Source organism: Sciurus vulgaris, assembly GCF_902686455.1.
Source record: "Sciurus vulgaris genome assembly, chromosome: 9".
Classification (NCBI taxonomy): domain Eukaryota; kingdom Metazoa; phylum Chordata; class Mammalia; order Rodentia; family Sciuridae; genus Sciurus; species Sciurus vulgaris.
In genome coordinates this window covers 91,588,917-91,611,183 of record NC_136469.1, presented here as the reverse complement: position 1 = coordinate 91,611,183, position 22,267 = coordinate 91,588,917, and the positions used below count along the sequence as shown (strand labels likewise).

Below are 22,267 nucleotides of genomic sequence, written 5' to 3'. Positions count from 1 at the left end.
TATTACTGAAAAATCTCAGAAATACCTAGACCAATAATTATCATTCCAATATTTGCATAAAATTTCCTTGGAAGTTTGCAAAAATAGAATCAGTCATTTCCCTGAGACCAGATAGATCATCTTTTTTAGGGTGAATTAGATGATTATGAAGCATAAATCTGTGATAGATCAGATGAGTTGCCAAAGATGACAATGCAGAGTCAGTATTAGGACATAAGTCACCATCAACCAGACTAACTGTCAAACAGGAAATCTAAATGATATAGTATGGATACAATCTGGCAGTTACCAAACTACTGAATAAAGTCTCTGAATTTTTATAGGGTAAAAAATCATTTACAGTTAACAAGTTCTAAAAATTTTGAAAAATTTTCTCCAATTCACCTCTTCTTCCCCATATCATTGATACCTTAATATAAAAGTACTCCACCAAACCTAGATTACTATAACCCCTGCATGAAGCTATTCTACAAATATCACTCTTCTGTGCTTTTATACAATGTGTCTACATGGGTGTGTGTGTGTGTTATTTCCATCTGGTAGGCCTTATTCCAAGAGGATTTTAGAACAGATTATTCAAGTCTATAAAAAACCTAATGCCTAACACATCTTCTGGTTCTGCATTCATAAGATCTTGTTTTTTACTTCTACCTAACATATTCACTTTTTAAAAAAAAAGTCTACTGCTGACAAATCATAATATATGTACTTCTCTTTGGTTCTTTTGTTTATGATACTTTATTCTTTATATATATACTCAAGGTCCACTTAAATTACATTACAACTTTAAAGCTTTCTTTAATATCAATAACCCACAAATTCCTTCCTAACTTCTTATGGTTGTCTATGCTGCAAGTTAATGCAGGATTATATATACATTTAATCTCTAAGACACACATATTATTACTTATTATAATATCAGAAGTATTATTTTCGTTCACTAAGTAATTTCACTAATGTATGCATACATCTTCCAAATAGGAATACAAGATTCTTGGGGGGAGGAGGGATATTTCTACACAACATTGGGTCTAGTAAAACTGTGACTCAATAAACACTTGGTTATTGACAATAATATCTTTACAAAAAAAGCACGTTATCCATCCTGTAATTGTCAAATATTTAGGTAGAAAATTTACCTTGCAGTTTTTAACAACTAAAAGAAGGACCAAAGTAACTCCACACAAGCACCATACAAGTAAATGTATAACAACAATGCATTATCTTTTCTCCCTACTGAAATAAGCTACATCTTTCTAATATTAACATTAAATACATCCTAGTGAGCACTTAACCCAGGGCTGCCATTCAGTCAAAACTGAGACTGCCTCCTTCTGGTTCTTATTAGGTAAATTTCTTTTCTCACTCCCACTAAGTCATTACTGCTTGTCTTAATATTTCTTTGTATAAAATAACTACAATGACTACACTCTATTAGTGGGCATAGAAATCATTATTTTAATCAGAAATATGTTAGAAAGTAACAGTCTCTCTTAATTTAAAGAAAGGAAAAAAAAGATCAAATAAAAAGCCTTCTTATAAGGCAAATATACATAAATCACCTGGAAGGTCGACAAAATCTTCTTCTGTAGTCATTTTTGAGATGATCCTAAAAAGAAAAGTTAATCATCAATTTAGTACTTTTTTAAAAAATGTAATCAAATACAACTTACTTTCAAAGTAATTTCATTCCAATATGGCATGCCAAAAATTCCACTTCTTCATTTATGAAGTGTTTTTGAATCACCTATCATAATGCTACAATGAGAAATTATGGATCAAGTAGAAGAGAAATATGCCTCATATCTACTATTTCCAAACCTTTCAATATTACTTCCTCATCCCTCTCCAGGTCTAATTCATTTAATTCCTCCTTCTACTTCACCTCCCTTCATACATTTTCCATCATCAAAAACCTATTTGCACTTTCAGTAATTCATGTTGGTTGACTAACAATATCTACTTATACCCCTTCCATACAGGAAGATCCCACTAAAGTAATAATAAAGGACTAACATGACATAAAACAACTATGAAAAAGGAGAATGGAAAATAACACCATTGACATTAACAAATGCAACAGATCACTGGAAGATTAAAAAAAATAGGAGTGATAAATGATGAAACAAAATAAAAGAAATAGCAGCCTAAAGTAACTCAGAGGATACTATCACCAATGAGAAGGGAAGCTAATCTGGCTAGGAAAAAGCCATTTAAAAAATGCATAACTGGGTGTAGCTCAGTGGTAGAGTGCTTGCCTAGCAATTGTGAGGCACTGGGTTCAATCCTCAGCATTGCATAAAAACAAATAAATAAAATAAAGCTATTATGTTCATCTACAACTAAAACATTTTTTTTAAATGCATAACTAGGAAATTCAAGAACTAAAGGAGGCAAGGAGCAAGAAATGAGAATAAAAGCAGGACAATTAAAGGAAAATCTCTATACAGAATAGTAGACTCAAGTTTCCCCTACCCTTATAAACACAGACCTCACAAACAGTATTCTTTTTTCTCAGTCTCAAATGTGATCAACAATGTGGAGCACTACACATGTAAGTCTCAGAAACAGAAAAGGAAACATCAAGATATAATTTTTTTAAATGAAAAAGACCCAAGAGAAAACTATTATCAATGATGGGAAAGAAGAAAACCTCAAAAATAATAAAATTCTAATACCTTCAAGAGATATCTGAAATACTGAATTCATAAAACTAAAGTGGCATACTATAAACACTGAAGAGAGCAAGAAAAATTCTTAATGAAAAACATGATCACACACTCATTCACTCACTTACTTAGCATTCTCCAAGCCTATCAACTCATACAGTACTAACTCCCACAATGGCACTTCCACACTGCTAGGGCTTAAACTTCCCACACTGCTCTCAGTTACAGAAGCCCTCCCCTTGGAACTCAGTCACCTCTCCCATATGTACTCCCTCCTTACTTAGCTCAGGCTCTGACACCTTAGGCAAGTCACTGTACTGTGAAGATGCCCATGTAATACCTGAATGGTATAGATACCTTCTGTATAGATACCTTCTGCATAGATACCTTCCTTACTCCACACTAAAATGCCTAACCATAGGAATGTTCCCTTCACCCCACTTGGGTTTCTAACACCTTCCCAGGAATCCAATGTGCCCGTTTGTGCCTGAACTCCTATGGCCCACACAAGCTGCCCCCTACTCACATGGACACAATCTTCACCTCACTCACACCCTGGCATCCTGAGTTAGGCTACCCTCTCAACCCTGCTTAGGCTCCAAAACACCTGCTCTGTGCCACTGTAGTTCCCCACCCACAGGGATACTTGCCTTGCTTGGCCCCACTTAATGGCTTCTGGATTCAATTACTTAGGAAAGGAAGAGAAATAGAAAAACAAAAGCTTCTATAAGATTTTAAGAAACTTGAGAAGAAATTTGTCTTGAGTTAATTTATATTCTTCCCAGTTTTGCCCACTCTCTATGTCACATTAATGTCAAAAAAGATGTCAAGTACTTGAATAAGAATAAAAACTTATGAAATAAAAATATCTTTCTTTAATGAAGGTGAGAGCTTATTATATTCATGAAATACCTATGAAAAAAAAGATGGATTGTATTTTACAGGGAACAACTATATCTAGCAAACTAGGGAACAGAAATATCTATCAGGTCTCTGTTATATTACAAGTCTTTTTGTTGTTGCTGTTGGTGGTGTTTGGTTTTCTAGTGCTGGGGATCAAACCCAGCACCCTGTGCAGGCCAGACCATGTACTCTACTACTATGCTGTATATACTCCCAGCTCTGTTATTACAATATTACAATACTTAGCTATTATTCAAAGATGGAAACCTTTTTTTTAGTTTAATGGTTATACACAGTAATTGGGTTCATCCTGGTACAACTCATACATGCATGGAAATCAATTTCAGTTCATGATCCCCCCTGCTTTTCTCTCTTGTCCTCCCCGCCTCCCTGTCTTCTTCTACTCTACTAGACTTCTTTTTACTCATCTATTAATTTATATTTGAATGCTTTCTAGAGAGGTTGGCTGTACTAGTCTGCATTCCCACCAACAATGTATAAATATTCCTTTCTCCCCACCACATCACCAGCATTTATTATTGTATGTATTCTTGATCTTTGCCATTCTGACTAGAGTGAGATGGAACAAAGATGGAAATTTAATTCAAGCACTTAAGTTTCTTTCCATTGTGCAACACTATGAAACAGTAAAGTAAAAAGTCAACTCTGAGAATATTACACAAACTTACAAAGCCTAATTTATGACCACTGTTCTAATTTCCCTCAATAAACTGAAGGACTCAGCAATCTGCACATTGAAATGTTATGAAACAGAAAACCTGTAAAGCACTATTTGTTCCTCTTTAAAGTAGGAAAAATTTAAGGCCAAGACTCCAGGAAGTTCATTTGTCCAAAAAATATTAACCAAGCACCTATTAGAATGCCAAGTGCTATTTAAGCACACTAGAAAGCCAGTGATGAACAAGACAGACAAGGTTCCTAAATTCTGAAAGTCAGAACACAAACATTTCTTTCAAAATAAATACACACTGCCACTTTCAACTTATTCTTCAATTGATTTCAATATGAGTTTCTTTCATTAAGAGTGAAATTATGTTTCTCAAAAAAAAAAATAATATTGTATATCAACATTTGGGATCTTTCAACCTCCAACTACTGATACTTTGGATGGGATAATTCTTTGTTGTGGGGTCCTGTCCCGTTCCTTAAGGATGCTTAATGGCACCCTTGTCTTCTGCTCACTAGGAGCCCTGTAGCACTCCCTCATCCTCCACATCACCCCTACATTGAAAAAAAAAAAAAAAAAAAAAAAAAAATTTTTTTTTCTGCAATCACAAAATACATCCCACAGAGCAAATCACCCTGTCCCCACCCTTGCCTTGAGAACCACTAAAGTACAGGAATGGCTGAGCATCATCTCCCAATTCTTCTTTTCCCTTGTCTTTTAAATTGATTATATCACGAAGTCAGATATTAGAACTAAAAGGTTCAAAAGCGAGTTCTAAAGTTATAACAGGCATTTGAAAAATGAACCTAATCATTTGGCAAATTTTATTCTCCTCTTCACCAAGAAGGGCTTTTTTTGATTATATATAAGGTAAACAATGTACATGCTCTTTGTAAGAAGTACACACTATGCTATCCTTTCACATAACTCTATGCAAACACAACTTTACGTAATAGGAGACCATCAATGCTGAAGATTTTCTGAAGAGAGATAAATTAGAAAATATAATTTTAGGATAAGAAATGATGAGTTTTTTAATACCATAGCAAAGTTTGAAATACAGACTAGTGAATACTGAAGGTATTCAGAAACATGGAAACAAAAACCGAGTTCTGGTCCCCGTTAGTCAAAGTTGCCCCTTTTAACTAATAGTTGCTTTTCATAAGACTTTACCAATAAGAAATATCCCCATAAATATTAGTCTCAACTGCATACAAGCCCCAATATTTTGACAGATTAAATGAGAATGTCAGATTTTTTTTTCCCAGACACACATTACATGGTCAATAATCTGTTTCACCAGACCAGCAAAACTGAAGCAAAGGTATACTTCTAATATAGGTAGAACGTATTTGGAGGTCTAAGAAATACAGTTAGCCTAACAAGTAGAAATCATAAACTTTTAGAGAAAACGTAGATACACACGCAATCACGACATGAAACCTTGAGAAAATAACAAAAGCAAAGTAAGGTTGCCCACTGAAATCTTGGAGAAGCCACAGTGTCCCCGGCCCAACGTTTCCTTCTCCCCCACCTAATGCGCTCAAGCTAGGTGGGCGGTCACTCTTCTGCTATCCTGCAGAGGCTAGGGCCCGCACTTACCAGACCCGACGTAGCCATGTTCCCGCCCGGCTCCGCCCGCGCAGGAAGTCGGAGGAGGAAGTCCAAGAAGGCCAAGGATGGAGGAGGCAGAGCACAGACCCACAAGCTGGACTATGGGTTAGACGGCGGCCCAGGAACGCTCCTGAATCCGCGGGTACAAGAGAAGCGAGCCAGCGGGCGTGCGCTTCCTACGTCCTGCCCATTGGCTCCGCCTTCAACAAACAAAAACGACCGCGCGCGCGCTACGAAGTTTGAAACGTCCCAGACATGCGCAAAACGGGCCACGCCACCCAATAGAAAGCAAGCCTCTATTGGGCCCGCCCCTTCACGGAGCTGGCACAGCCCCCCTTCCGCAGCCCGGTCCTCCCTTCCGCCGGAAGACGAACTGTTCTGTGGTCTGTGGCTCCGTCAGCTCCGAGCAGTTGACAGCCGCGGAGCTCGACTGTTATTTGGAAGGCACGATCTTGAGACCATATTTACTTCTTGAGTGTAAAACTTTTCAACAGTTCTATTATGGGATAACAAGTAATACTTGGATAAGAAGTTGAAATTGGAGAAGACGTTTTGAAGAGAAAGATTACGCTGTGCAGATTCGTCATCCACTCACAGCCTTGTCATCCACTCGCAGCCTATCTTTACGTCATCTCTGAAAATAATGGTGATGATAGGGAGGGCTTGTGTTCTTTTTTCAAGTATGTAGATATTATTTTTTATGAAACATTGCCAACAATAAATGATCCACGTAAATATTTTATCACTTAAATATGATGTCAGGGGCAGACTGCTCTAACGCTGTCTGACTTCTGTCCCTAGAGCTTTGCAGTGGAAGTCCGTCTCTGAGAACGCCCCTGAATCCGCGGGCGTCAGGTATCTGTAAGACCTGTTGATACTACTACCCACAGAATATTAGCAAGGGCCAGAGAGCATTTTTAAGATTAGAAAATGTGTGATAAAGCAAACATGAATATGTTCTCTAACGTCAAATTTGAGGATCCTAAATTTGATACCATGAAAAAAAAGTCTTAAATAATGTAAAATCAAGCTGGTTAATTTGTCATGAATTAGTTGTACAACCAATTAAAAGTATCAGAATAAGCATATTTCACAACTGTCAAATATTCTTTTAATTCTGGTTCCAGATAAACTATGGAAATATAAATTAGGTGCTCTGAAGACTTTCTTCCTACCTTAGGTACCTTCCTTCCTACCTTATATAGGACTATGAAATTGTGTCTGATTTTTATGGTTTAGTTAAAAAGTACAAGAAAAATTTAATCAGAAAATAGATTACTTATTGAATAAACTCACTAATCATGAGTTCAGCTAACAATTTTTTTAAATTTCTAATGCTGTAACAAATGCTGTCATCAATTAAAGCTAAATTTTTATTTTACTCTTTTATTTATTGGTTGAGAAGAAAGAGATTATAAAGTCTGAAATCAAATAGACCTGTTTTTGCACTATTACTTATGCCTTCATGGGCAATCTAAATCAGCTGTTACTCTATTTCCTGTGTACAAAATGGATGTAATAATAAAGTTGTTGAGGTGCTAGGATTAAATAGTTCCTGTTAAGATCTAAGTACAGTGCTTGGAAGGTAGTAAGAATTCAGTAAGAAATGTGTTTGTATGGTTATGTAATTTTCTCTTTTTACAATGTTTAAAAGTTTTGCCAATCAATCTACATTATTTATAATTTGGTTTTATCACGTTAGTAATACATAATAATATTTATTGAGTGCATACCATATGCCAAACTCTATAAATGCATCACATGAATTTGAAGCATTTGGAACATCCCTTTGAGAGGACAATTATTATCTCGATTTTATAGATAAAGGACAGTGGAACACAGAGACTTAAGTAACTTGCCCCAAATCATACACCACTAAATAGCAGAATTGGGTATTAACCCAAGAATTCTGACTCCATAACTGAACCCTTAATGGTTACACTCAGCTTCCAGTGAGAATTTTAGCAAGCACAATTACAGATGTAAAATACACATGTAAAATTATATCCTCCTGCTTCCACTGGAAACAGGAACTCCCATATTTTGAGAAAATTGAAATGCAAAGGCTTTTTCTGTTGTACAATGGGCACAGAGCATGGTGGAGATGGACTATTCTAGACAGAAAATGGAACAGTGCCCTTATGAAAATAGTCATGGAAATTACAGTTTTGAAACAAACTTTTCAATTCCAATTTCCACTTGTACCCATTCAAGTACAGTACTTAATAGCCACAGCATAGTTTCAATATCCTAAAGTAGGGTTGTTGATTCATGGTGGAGTAGTATCTATTTCTTAAAAAACAGATTTGTTATTATAAATCCCTCCAAAAATACCTCAAGATCACTTCTTATGAACTACTATAACAACTAAATCTTTTTCTATCACTACTACTTGGTAGTGCACATGCTATGTGTGTTTATGTATCAGTCTATGAAAGTACATGTGTATATAGGGAAAATGAAAGATTCAGACATTTAGCTTGAAAGGGAAGTAAACGTTTATAGTTACCTATAATTTTAGGTAATTTAAAATTTATGTACGGTAAAACCTTTCTAAAAAGCATTTAATTCTTGACCTTTGTTTTCCATTGAATAATTATGGGTATTTAATTTCAAAGTCTCTTCTATTATAAGACTCCAGAAAGAAATAGAAGTCATAGCACAAATATATTCACAAGTGAACTGACCACTTAACACATTAGTCCATATTCAGTCCTATTCCACAGTTGAGCACAATCATCTGTCTTTGTGAGTGGATAAATTGTATAACTTTGATATAGTGGAATACTTCTCAGTCATAAAAACAAACTAGTGATAAATACGAGTATAAATGAATCTCAGAAGAATTATATTAAAAGAAACCAGACATTAATGACTTTTTTAAAAAATATCAATGTCAAAGTGTAAAAAATAGAAAATTACTATCCTAAAATTATTTTATCAAAAAATTTACACCAAAATGAATTTATTCTAAAATTTGTAGCATAGTTGTAATTATAACTTAATATGTAATAAGACGAAATAAGGTGGTTTTTTTGTTTGTTGGTTGGTTTTTTGGTCTTCAGGATTGAACTCAGGATTGAACTTTACCACCAAACTACTTTTTCAGTCCTTTTTTTAAATTTTGAAACAAAATCTCACAAAAAAACAAAAAACAAAAGTTGCTGAAGTTGCAATCAAACTTCATCCTTTTGTTTCAGCCTCCACAGTAACAGAGATCATAGGTGTGCACCACCATACTTTACTGATTTTTATTTTCTGACGTAAATATTTAATTTTTTTCTTACTCTTGCCTGCCAAATTTTGGTCCCACTGTGAAGTAGATTTATGTTAAGTTGCCTTTTCTGACAAAATTATCTTCAGAAAGCAATGCTCTCCTGGACCATAATTGCCAAATTAATAGTATATGCTTGCAATGTGCAGGTAGGTGGCAGCATTTTTCATAAAAACACAGTTTGTCTATGTAATGAATTGCAGCAGTCTATAATGAGTCCTTTAATTGCAAAGTGCTACTTAAGGTAAATCACCTCTTCATTTTCTAAATTTTGTGTCAACCATTTGATTCTAAATTACAATTATCTCCTATTATGTACACATTGTTTCTTTTCATCTAAGAACATAGCAAATAACACTATTCTGTAAGTCTCCATTTTGCATCCTGTAGTTCACTCATAGTTAACATAGACCTTAAGAAAATGAACTTTTGTCATCAAAAACATTTTTAGATTTTCAAAGCTTAATAATAGAGTTCAATGTAATTTTGCCTTGCAAACACTTAAAATTACTTTGAGCAATAACTGGCAAATACTATAGGACACACTCTTAAATTTCAGGCAGTCATTGCTTTGAAGGTAATGTGGGACTATAAAAATGTAGGAATGTATAATGCAGCCACATCAATGTGCATAGCTGCTCAATTCACAATAGCCAGATTGTGGAACCAACCTAGATGCCCTTCAATTGATGAATGGATAAAGAAACTGTGATATATATATAAATATATATATTTATTTATTTATATACACAGCCATAAAGAATAATAAAATTATGGCATATGCAGGCAAATGGATGAAATTGGAGAATATCGTGCTAAGTGAGATAAGCCAATTTCAAAACACCAAAGGATGAATGATCTCGCTGATAAATGGATGATGATACATCATGGGGGTGGGAGGGAGGCAAGAATGGAGGAAGAAGGGAATGTGTAGAGGGAAAAGAGGGGTGGGAGGGATGGGGAGGAAGGAAAAAATAACAGAATGAATCAAACACCATTACCCTGTGTAAATGCATGATTACACAAATGATATGCCTCTACTTCATGTACAAGCAGAGAAACAAGTTGTACCCCATTTGTTTACAATTTAAAAAATGTAGGAACGTAAAAATGACGATGTAAGCTAAAACCATGCAAAATCATTTTAATAATCAATATGAGGAATTCTAATTGTTTCATGACCTTTAAAATTTTTGTCAAAACATTGAGAATTCTATTACTGTCATTTATAAGTTCATTGGAAACATTTTAAAATGGTAGAACTAATATTTACTGCATTGTAACTTCAAGCATTAGAAATGTTGAGAATCAATGTGTTTGAAGAGTGTTTGTGACTCTGTGACTGTGAATCATTTGAATAGTGACTGGATTTTTTTCAACTATAACTTACTATACAGAGTAAGCAAATTTTGGTGAAATGTCACACTACTTCCTAAGCATTTTAAATTAAACATATATTTGTAAATTTATTTAAATATAGAAACTCATAGATTATAAAATGCCAAACTGTATTCCATAGAATGGTTAAAATGAAAGCTGTATTCTTCAGTTATGGGGAGTAAACATAAATGTATTCCATTCAAATATGATTGAAATCTATCACAGTGAACTAAAATGACTATGGCAATAAATCATCAATAAATATTAAAATAAGGGTCAGAATTGGGACACACTAGAGAAGGATTGGCAGTTGTATTCAGACTTGTTGATAGAATCAATTCTAATAAGTGGATAGTAAAATAATTGGGAGATCCTTAACTATTACAAACATTTATATTCATTGACTTGAATGACATTGAAAACAGATGACTCAAAAGGCACTGAGATTTTGGTTTTATGAGTTAATTTTATACTCCATCCAAAGTCATTGAGTTATATTTGCCATGTAACACAACTTATAGAAAAACTCCTGTGACACAGATGCTCCCTGTGACCATAAAAATTGGAATCTTACATATTTCCAATGGTAGTAACATGATTCTTCTACATGATGGTGAAAGAATCCTGTGCCGATCAACAGTCACACGTATCAGGAAAAAGGAAACTGTCTAAATTGAATCCTATTTTTGATCTGGGAGCTGTTCATTAAATAATATTGCAATCTACTTTTCATCAACATTTGCTTCAACACATTCTGTTCTTTCAAAAAACTCAGTTTCCTGTTAATACAGAACATATACCAATAAAAATATACAAAGACAAATACTGTGATAAAAATGTGTGCAAAGTGCTATGGGAATGAAGAATTGAGAGTAATAACATTTTCCTGTGGATTGAGAAAGCTTCAGCAAATCAAGAAATATTCACAAAGGTAGAGTCAACCTGGATCTTGAAGGATGAATCAGACCATACAAACAAGTTGGAAAGAAGGACATGCAAGCATGGAGCACATTAAGTGAAAAGGTATGGGATGACCTGAAAAACCATTGGGTATTGAGTAAGAAAAATTACCAGAGCCAAAGGCATTTTGATTTTAAAAGATGAGATTACTAAAGACCTTGTGTGCCATAGTTGGACACATTGTTAGTACTCCCTAAGTATTTAGTATTCAATGAAGGAATGAAAGCAGGAATCTCAAAAGCAGTAAGAATCCATTAATGTGTTGTAAATAGGGGAATGTCTTGATTAGATTGCACTTTAAATGAGTCAGAGAAGAAAAATAGTGAAAACTAGGAGACTATTTTTGAGTTATCTTTAAGAGAAATGCCATGGTAATGATGCAGGGGTACAATGATGGACATTGCGGACAGGTCAAACTCACTAATAATGTTTAAACATTTTTGCATTTTGTAGTTTGTTTTGGCAGGGGAGACAATTTCACTCTTAATGTATTCAGGATTAATTTTACTTAAAAATCAGCAGACCAAGTAACTTATAGTGTCTGTGTGTGTGTGTGTGTGTGTGTGTGTGTGGCGGGGGGTACTGGGAATTGAACTTAGGGACACTCGACCCCTGAGCCCCCAGCCCTGTTTTGTGTTATTTTTAGAGACAGGGTCTCATTTAGTTGCTTAGCACCTCACTTTTGCCAAGGCTAGCTTTAAACTCTCAGTTCTCCTGCCTCAGCCTCCTGAGCTGCTGGGATTACAGGTGTGCACCACCATGCCCAGCCAGTCTTTTTTTTTTTTTTTTTTTTTTTTTTATTGTAAACAAATGGGATACATGTTGTTTCTCTGTTTGTACATGGCGTAAAGGCATACCATTTGTGTAATCATAAATTTACATAGAGCAATGTTGTTTGATTCATTCTGTTATTTTTTTCCCTTCAGTCTTTTTTTTAATGGCATATTTCTTGCAAAGTAAGAAAGACATAATTAACCAGATTCTTATTTCACAAAAGTTATCCTGTCTTTACAGTTTTCTGGAGGCATTCTTTTCTCTTTCCTAAAAAATTTCATGTCCATAAAGCCAATGACTACTTCTTTCATATTCCAGCCACTGATGATCTCCAGTATCTTATCTCCTTCTGCATTTATCCTTTCATTTCTCACTTCTCATTCCTCTTTTCACTTCCTTCCTGTGTTATGTCAGCTATCAGCTTTCTAAAAAGATGAATTTGATGATTTATCAACTTTACATATTATTCAACTAATTTTCTTCATATACTAAAACTAAAAAATAGTTATAATTTTGTCCATATGAAATCCAGTTGGACTTCTATTTTATTAATTGAAGTTTCAGGTGACAGGAATGCAGGTCTAGACATAAATACAGGTCAATAATTGTGACTCTTCAATTTCCAGTTTCTTTTTCAAATTTATTTTGACAATGCATCTGAATACTCTTCTCTGATTTACTGATCATCAGTATGTAGGGTCCCAACTCAATTTACAGACAATTCAACTCCCCATATCTAAAGCTGCCAATTCAGTGGGATCCATAGCAGTGGGGGGAAAATGTGTGGTCTCTCCATTAGAAAAGGAGGATCCAACTGAGGATTCCTGGCTTGCTCTGATCTCATAGAATAGGTCAAACTGGGTCCATTCAGTCCTAAATTTAGAGTAGTTCTGAAATGCTGAGGATGAAATAGGCAAAGGTGGAAATTCTCATGACCCCTGTAAGACAAATCAAAACTCCTTCTAACATTCCCTTCTCCCATCATTCCCATTACTGTACTGGGCGGAATGGCACATCTCCCAGACCATTTCTTACATGAAACAATTGGTTCTTATTGGCCCCAGTGTAGCTCTATGATTTTTAAATATCATAGTATTAGTGAACCACAACTCAAAGTAACAAACTATAAGTTTAAGAATTTACAGCTCTTTACTGAATCCCGCCCCCTGCCCCACCAACACAGGTAATCCACAGACTCAAAATACCGATGAACACAAATGTGAAAATTTCTAGGTGTCCATGATATAAGGGTTTTAGTGAACCTTAAGAATAAGCATGGTGTAAGGAAAATCATGTTGTATTATTTTTAAATTTAAACAGTTTGATCCTGAAATATTTAACCAACAGAATCAGCACTAATATAATTATCCTATGAAGTAATTTTTAATGAAGCAGAGTTTATCCATGCCATGCCACTTGGAAACAAAGATGGACAGCAATAAACAACCACCCATGAAAAAAAGGTAGAAAATACATCGTGTCCTAGATATCTCCCCTGAAACACTTGATCTCTACGCCTATTTCTTTCATCCTTGGGTGATGTTAATCTTCTGTTTATTTTGCTGTTGTAAATCTAAGTACATATTGTTTACTCAAAGACTGCCCTCTAAAAGTTGGTCTGTGACTATTCTTCCTTATTTCACAAAATGTAAAGGGGAAAAAAGTGTGTGTGTGTGTGTGTGTAAGAGAGAGAGAGAGAGAGAGAGAGAGAGAGAGAGTGAGAGTTAGTTCCCTGGTTGTGATAATATTTGTAGTTAAAAAAGCAAGTCAGGACTTCCTCTCTGAACAGTTGCCTTTTCCTCTTACGCAAGGGAGATTTCATTTTGTTTGAGACTGGATACAGCTGAAACCAAACCACACACCAGAAAAGGTATGATGGCTAAGAAGCCCCCAAAACCAGCGCCTCGCAGGATCTTCCAAGAACGATTAAAGATTACTGCTCTACCCTTATACTTTGAAGGTTTTTTGTCAGTCGAGCGAGCAGCATACCAGGTAAATCTACAGATGATAATGGTAAACATGAAATTTCAGTTTAATATAAAAATCATCTCATGGTGATGTGATATAATAACGTGTCCTTGCTTCTATTTGGATTATTTCCTCTTCTTCTTCTTGAATTCAGAGAATTGATTCTAATTTTGCATAATTTAAATACAATCTATGGCTTACATATGCATACATGTGTGTATAATGTATATAATAAAGTTTCTAATATTAAACCACCAAACAAAAGTCAATAAGCTGAATTTCTAAAAGGTTCATTTAGACATCACAAAAGATATCAGCTTTGAAGATATAGTTTCTTTTATATTTTCTTCACAATTTACTACTATGCTTTAATGATGATGTATATCATTAAAAATGATATTTTGATTAAAATTAAACTTTGTACTTTTACTCTGTTATATTGAAGTTTATAATGATCAAATTAAGTGATAAACTTTTTTAAAAATTATTTATTTTTTAGTTTTTACAGACTGCATTTTGATTCATTGTACACATTTAAAATGATAAAACATGTTTAACATAATGTTTAGTTATACATTATAAAAACACTATTCAACCTAATGACTTTAAAAGATAATATTTAAGGTGCTGGCATGAGTAGTAAGCTACAAAAACATTTTTTTCTATAAAAATTAGCAAAGCACTGTAGATTTTTAAAATATAAAAAATTAAAACCCATAGTTAAAATAATTTTCCTTAAAGTAATAATTGTGGATAACTTAAAAATAATATGAGAAATAAACATGAAATAGCCTGTTACTAAAGAAAGAATGAAATAATTAACTTAGGTCAAATATTATGAAATTTTTATATTGACTGAAACTGGAAAACTTTTACATGTTTTCAGAGATGCCATTAAGAAATGTTTAGCGATGATATGAAGATAGGTTTCTGAGGCTTCATTAATTCTTATGGAAAAATTATGTATATGAAAATAATTCTTGTAAGACATTGATATTTCTCATGTATATAATCAGATAATTTAGTATTTGAGGGTAAAGAAATGATAATTTGTATTGTTATGATTGTTAAATGTGTATTAGCATATTTTTCAGTTATATGGAAATTTTTTATTGAATCTATATGTTTTCAAAGTTAATTCAGTCTTGTCACCATAGTTTAGCTATACCATGTCAAGAAAGGAAATTGCAAAAAATAATTTCTAATTTGTAATTTAAATTTGGTTATTAATAGATATGTCTTCCAAAGTACTTTCATGATTATTTTTGGTAGCAAGTTCCTTTAATGTTTAGAGAAGGCATACCATTGGTATGGTTAGCAGAAAGAACAAGAATCTTAGACTGTCAGTAAAACACATCTTTGCTTAGTGGTTTTTACCCCTTATAGTTTATGATCTTGTGTGAATTACTCAACTGCCTTCAGACTCAGTTTCCTTAATACAAAATGAAGAGAATACATATTACTTGCTTCAAATACAATGCGTTATTACTTACAATGATTATCTATTATTTCTAGGATAAGTAGGTGCTGAATCACTTTATTGATTCAATCAACATTCATTCACCTCTAGTACATGGAGCATTGCACACAGTTCTGGAAAATATGAATGAAACACAAAGACCCTAACTTCAGGAGGCTTAGTTTAGTAGTGGTAATGACTTCCTACCCTATTGCTACTCTATGATTTTTCTTATAAAGCATGCTTTGAAATAGAATTATGTTGGAGGGGCTGGGGATATAGTTCATAGAGTACTTGCCTGTCAAGGCCCTGGGTTCAATCCCCAGAAAGGAAAAAAAATAGAATTAAGTTAGTCCTGGTGGTACACAGCTGTAATTCCAGCAACTCAGAAGACTGAGCCTAGAGTTCAGTCAAGTTCAAGGACAAATGTGGCAAGTTAGTGAAATCTTATCTCACATTTTAAAATAAAATGAAAGGATCAGAAATGTAGCTCAATGGTAGAGCACCCCCGGGTTCAATCCCCAGTACTTCCAAAGATAAAAAATAAATTTAAAAAAGGAAAGAAAAGAAACTAAACAGAATTAATAAACTATATGCATAAATATTTCTAATGAAGGTTGGGGATGGAGCTCAGCCTTAGCACATTTGCCTAACATGTGCAAGGTCCTGGGTTCAATCCCCAGCACTGCAAAATACACACACACACACACACACACACACACACACACACACCATGTACCTGTGTGTGTATTTCTGATGAAATCAACTTGTTTTTCATTTGACTTCATAGCACATTACCTTTTTCTTGCCTGTAAGGGAGAAGGAGAGCAAGTGGATGATAGTAGTGCCTACTTTTAAGTTGGTTTCAAGAATAAAAGGGATAAATATGTAAAACACCTGGATCATACTAAAGGTTAGATTCATTGTTTTCCCATTACATCATATATCATACAGCTATTTAACATGCTAAAGTCTGATTTTTGGTCCACAAATAATATAGCTCAAAGGAGAGCCACAGTGATAGAGTGTTTGAAATTAGAAGCTATGAAAAAAGAAAGGAAAGGAAGTGGGATTTCCATGCACTGGCAGCAGAATACCAGGGAACAGTTGCAAGTCAGATGAGCCAAGGGTATTGTAGGTAGGTCATCTTCGGTGTCCATGGAATAGAGGACATTGAGAGGTTCTGCAGAATGCTAAGAAGAGTCTGCCGAAGGAATTCAGAACATTTAAGATAGAGAAAATAGGAGTAACATTATCTACAGAGGGATTACATGTTGAGAGGTAAGTCTTAGAAGTTTTTGTGTTGGGACAATTTTAAGAATTTAAGGAGCTTTGCTGGGAGGAGTGGCGCATACCTGTAATACTAGCCACTCAAAGGCTGAGGCAGATGGACACAAGTTTGAGGACAGGTTCAGCAACTTAGCAAGATCCCCAGAAACTTAATGATATCCTGTCTCAAAATAAAAAAAAAATAAAAATAAAAAGGACTGGGGATGTAGCTGAGTGGTAAAGCACCCCTGAGTCCTATCCCGAATGCCCCACCCCCCCAAAAAAAGGAGAAGGAGGAGGAGAAGGAGGAGAAAAGAATTTAAGTTTTGCCTTCAAAATGCACCAGCATACACCATTTTACATACAATGCTGAAAGAGACTGGATCTCAGATCAAGAATCCATGGAAAATGTGATCTTCATGGAAAAGATAATGTGGTAATACTTCAATTGGAGCATTAGGATTCTGAATTGACCAGGAAGTAGTACTTGGTAATAAAATGTATCAAATGCCACAATGTGTTACCAATGGCATCACAGTTATTACAAATAGGAAAAATTCTAACTTTTCTGGAATTGTTTGAAAATTAGAGAGTTTGGGCAACAACTCATAGTTCCTTCAATGTGTGATGTGCTAAAGTTTATAAAATGTGGGTAATGTGTCCTATTAACCTGAACATAAGCCTAAGAATGTACTCATTATAATTGTCAATATAATGTTTCTCCATCAAATTCTGTACTTACCTCTATTTCATTTAGAAAAAGATTAGGGTTATCTCATTTGTGCTCTCAAACACAGTTTACTATGACCAGAAATCTACAAATTTTTAAATAACACTTGTCTTTCACCGAAACATTTTGAATACAGATTCCTAATATATCAATTTATTTAGAAATTATGTGTATGTGATCCTGCACTAATATTAAAGAAAAATTATCAAATATATGTTAAAAAGAATTAGGATGAAATAAATGAAATATAATTAGTATTCCAAAAGTTTCTTTCCAAGTGGACCATCTTGCACACCTTTGCACCCTACTCTGGAGAACCACTATACAACATCCTTCCTTAGGCAAGGGCACTTTCTCACACAAGTGGAGTACATAATAATGGGTATATTCTCTTAAGGTGTGATATATGGTAGATATCATGGTAGGCTCTTATCCTGCTGGTCCTTACAGTAACTCTTCTGGGTAGAAGTGATCTTACCTACTTCACAGATAAGTAGGTGTGGCCCTCAGATGTTATGTTCAAGATTCCTCACCCATTAGGGAACTTAGATTTGATCGCAGTGCTGTGGAGATAATGCTACCTTGCAATCTGAAGTTCTAATTCCATTTGATTATAACCTCCCAAAGGTTAGAGAAGTCAAATTGCAAGATACTCTTTTCATATTGGGCTCAACATTAAGCTCAGTAGACTCTCAAAACCTTTTGTTTAATTGAATAAAAATGAGACCGTGATCTTAAATTCTAAATATCAGGTCATCCAATAGATATGAAGCTAGTGAAACATTCAAAACGCTCATTCAGTCTCTTGCCTTACTTCAGTGACATAACAAATGATTGTTAAAAAATAAGAATCTATGGACTAAACTTACTTCCATGAAAGACATAGCCTTCAACATTGTTTTAAAAACATTTAAGTATCTTTATAGTTAAATATGTATACCTAGATATTAATTATTGATTGATATTTATAGATGACTCAGATTATACTGGTATTCATGAGTTCTTACCAGAAACTAAATCAAGACTGTGACCTAAAGGTCTCTATATGCTGAATGTAAGTTTGTTTTGCCTTTAGGTCTATGAATGTGATTGTAATTTATAGGGCCTACTGTTATTTGTAATCTTATTTTTCCCCCAAGACTGCTTTTGCACCCAACTCAGTATCTTTTAACTTGCCTCTACCCCCTTTTATTAAAATCTCCTTAATCTTTTCCATGAGTTTTTGGGTTTGCTTACCTATTAAACTCCTATTTTCCCCTGATTAAATATATCCAATTAATATCACTTTCTTGTGACTGAATATCTTTGTAAATTTTTCTGAGGAGAGCACAAATGAATGTCTGCTTGTCCATTCAGAGGGAACTCAATAATCCTCGACTGGCTATTGGTGATGTTAGGTATTCTAGTTATGTACAATTAAATGAATGAGGCTGGTTTGAAAAAGGAACAATGGTAGACTTTGACTTCAGGGGTTTCTCTTGCTTTCCTTTCTTTCAAGAATCGCTTAGTTTTGGCGTTAGACTCAATCTTAGAAGACGTACTTTAGTAAAACTACACAATGGACGATTTAAGTTCCTAAACAATGTAACAACATTCCCATCTCCTTCTGCATTCTCCCTTACCCCCATTCTAGTTCTGAAATACAAACTAGCCTTGACCTTGACCTACTCCTTTCATTGAAGAAGCTTACCATAGAGCAGAATGTGAACACCTTAATTTTTTAAAAGTGGTGTGATAAGTCAAACAAACAAAACAAATCAACTCCCAAGATAAATTAGAACTTTTTTGTTATTTCATTGCAGGTCAAATCTGTGAAAGTTCAAGTACTTTTTGGGAGAATAAAAGATCACTGACTTTCATCATTTTTGTAGAACAGCTATCTGACCATAGTGTCTGTATATAGTAGGAGCTTCTGAATTTAAATTTCTCTGTGATTTTTTAATTTATTTAAGACAACCTGGGAGGGTGATGTCATATAGGAATGACAGTTGGCCTCATTATTCTGGCATATAAAATATCCTATCTTTCTCATGTCCAGTCCCATTGAAAGACATCAATTTTAGACATTTTTAAACCCCCATCTCTCCCTAGCTCACACACACAATCAGCACATAGAATAACTATTACAGAGATTTAAAAAAAGTGCAAAATACATATCAATAATATGAGTGATGAAATAATGCTCTTCTTCATTTTTGTTGTTTAAGTGATCAACATTTACTAAATACTTGCCATGTCCCAGGTTCTATATACTTTATTTACCTTATTATCTCATGTAGTTCTTCAATACTCTATGAAGCAATAGCAGGAGACTGGCTTCATTATTTCTATTTTTGGACCCTTAACAGTGAACTCTTACTAGGGAGGGATAATAAATATTATTATTTGGTGTGTTTCAATATATTCACAAACCTGGACAACTATCTCACTATTTCCAGAACATTTTAATTATTCCAAAACAAATATCCATGAGCAATAACCCCAACTTTTACATTTTTATACTATTCATTGGGATTTTTCTCTATCAAGTTGGAAACCAATCAGAACCAGGAATCACACAAATTAAGATCTATTACTTACTTTTATTACTGTTTAAAGTCTACCAATATGTGATTTTGATTTAAGGCTAACATTTTATCCAAGGTTTAGGTAGTCTTGAGCTACCTCAAGTCATTTTGAGAGGCATAAACCTTCACTTCTTAGAGGTCCTTTGCCACCCATTAGGGAATGGAACAGAACATCTGCTGTCTCCTGGTGGACTGAGCTGAGAGGAGACAGGAAGGGGCTGAGATGAGCATGCTGCCTTCCAAACTCACCAATTCTACTCTTCAGAGGAGATCATTCATTCTGGCAGTATTCAATAATGCAGTATAGATTGGAAAGTGTAGGCAGCAGAAATGCCAGGCAAGGGGCAATGCACTTTGCTTATTATATGAAAAGAATAAAGAAAAAACTTCTAATGGGGTTGAAATTAAGATTTGTTATCTTAACCAGGTGCGGTGGGATATGCCAGTAACCCCAGCAACTTGCAAGGCTGAGGCAGGAGGTCAGTCTGGGCAATTTAGTGAGACCCTTCTTAAAATAAAAACTAAAAAAGGACTGGGGATGTAGCTCAGTGGGAGAGTGCCCTTGGGTTCAATCCCCTATACCACGTAGGGTGGTGGGGAGGGGAGAGAGATTTGCTTCTTGTCTTATTAAACTGCTTGATGCTATCAACTACACACATTGGGCATCTGGATTTCGGACAAGATGAAGAACCTCTTTGCCCCATTTTGTGATTGCTCCATTGAGGACTATATGTTGATTGATCCCTCAGTCCCATGTACTTTTGAATTGTGTCTTGTTCTTGTTTAGGTAGCATCTTCAGGTTATAGTGAGCTCTCATTTAGGGATGTAAATTGGAGTGAATGATCACAGAACTTGGACAAAGATACCGTGTTCCAAGTTCCATTTCGGCCCCTGAGGTGGGTTGCTGCAGTAATACTACCAATTTGTTTAAGCATTGCTATATCCACATCCCAATGAAATTGACTTTCCTTTCCTCCCTCAAAGTGTTTGAGTCTATTTTTCTACCCTTTGCCTCTGGACTGGGTCATATGACATGCTTAGGTAAATGTGACAAAAGCAGAAGCTTAGAATATGCTTCTGCATTGGCCTTTGCTCTCTTACTCCTGGGAATTCCTCTGCCAGAATGTGAACAAATCTGTGCTAGCTGACTGGAGGACAAGAGATCATAAGGAGTAAGACTTAAACTGTCTCAGCCTTCCCAGGAGCTGTACATTCACAACCCAGACCTAGGCAGGTGAATGAGGCTACTCTAGAACATTCGGCCGCAGCCACATACACCCAGATCAGAAAAACAATCAGCAAGCCACAGAACTGTTTTAGAATTGTTTTAGTTCAGTAAGTGCACTTGGGTGTTGGTTTCTTTTTTAAGATGGCGTGTTTTATAGAAAAATAAGAGTAAAGCAGCTTATTAAGAGATGAAAATAGTTCTATCAAGAACACAAGAAAATATGATGATTTTAATAAAGAATTATTATTTTATTATTATACATTAGAATTCAATCTTGGGAGCTAGGAAAATAAAAGCAAGATGAGGTTGTAGGGTTCTATTATTTGAAAAAACAAACACGTAAATTCTGAAGAGGTGACAAATGTTGTCCTAGGTCAAAATAAGGATACATGATATTGACATAAGGAAAGGGCAAAAAATACTAGAGTAGAAAGTGTCTTCACATTTAGAGAAAAAAATGAAAAAGAAGAAAATAATTTTTGTGGATTTCTTAACTTTATCTTCAACATGTAAGCCATGATGACTCAACAAATTGCAAAAGTTCAACTTACTAAATCCTAAAGGAAGGATTGATCAATATGTCTATTAAACTTACTGGGATTCTTAAAAACATACTTTTGGAAAGAACTAGATATGAAGGTAAGTCTTTAGATATAGAAATATTTTATTCTTTATTCTTTAAACTCACTTTTATTCTTTTGTAATATAGCCAATCTTAATATTCAAGTAGACTTTCACTTGAGTAAAATGTGAGTCTGATGATGCTATTTAAATTTCTTAAAA

The 22,267-nt window shown here is 34.6% G+C and overlaps 2 protein-coding genes across 11 annotated transcripts in view; one reads left to right on the top strand and one right to left on the bottom strand.

Moving 5' to 3' along the window:
• CENPC (centromere protein C) overlaps positions 1-6,091 on the bottom strand; it is an 82,146-nt gene extending 76,055 nt beyond the window's left edge. For all 3 annotated transcript variants that reach the window (XR_013766031.1, XM_079152978.1, XM_079152979.1), the window contains exons 1-2: positions 5,863-6,091; positions 1,563-1,609 (exon numbers count right to left, since the gene is read on the bottom strand). Coding sequence is in view for 2 of the 3 variants with exons in the window: in XM_079152978.1 (XP_079009104.1) it covers positions 1,563-1,609; positions 5,863-5,880 (65 nt within the window). In the remaining variant the exon portion in view is untranslated. The remainder of the gene's footprint in view (positions 1-1,562; positions 1,610-5,862) is intronic.
• A 146-nt stretch (positions 6,092-6,237) lies between these two features.
• STAP1 (signal transducing adaptor family member 1) overlaps positions 6,238-22,267 on the top strand; it is a 59,989-nt gene continuing 43,959 nt past the window's right edge. The window contains exons 1-5 of one of the 8 annotated variants that reach the window (XM_079153709.1): positions 6,238-6,554; positions 6,676-6,729; positions 8,940-9,098; positions 11,431-11,551; positions 14,074-14,254. In XM_079153709.1, the coding sequence (XP_079009835.1) occupies positions 14,135-14,254 (120 nt within the window). In that variant the 5' untranslated portion in view covers positions 6,238-6,554; positions 6,676-6,729; positions 8,940-9,098; positions 11,431-11,551; positions 14,074-14,134. Of the gene's footprint in view, positions 6,730-8,939; positions 9,298-11,430; positions 11,552-14,073; positions 14,255-17,459; positions 21,153-21,192; positions 22,124-22,267 lie in introns of those variants that run through there. The other 7 variants (XM_079153708.1, XM_079153715.1, XM_079153712.1 and 4 more) reach the window with 7 other exon arrangements.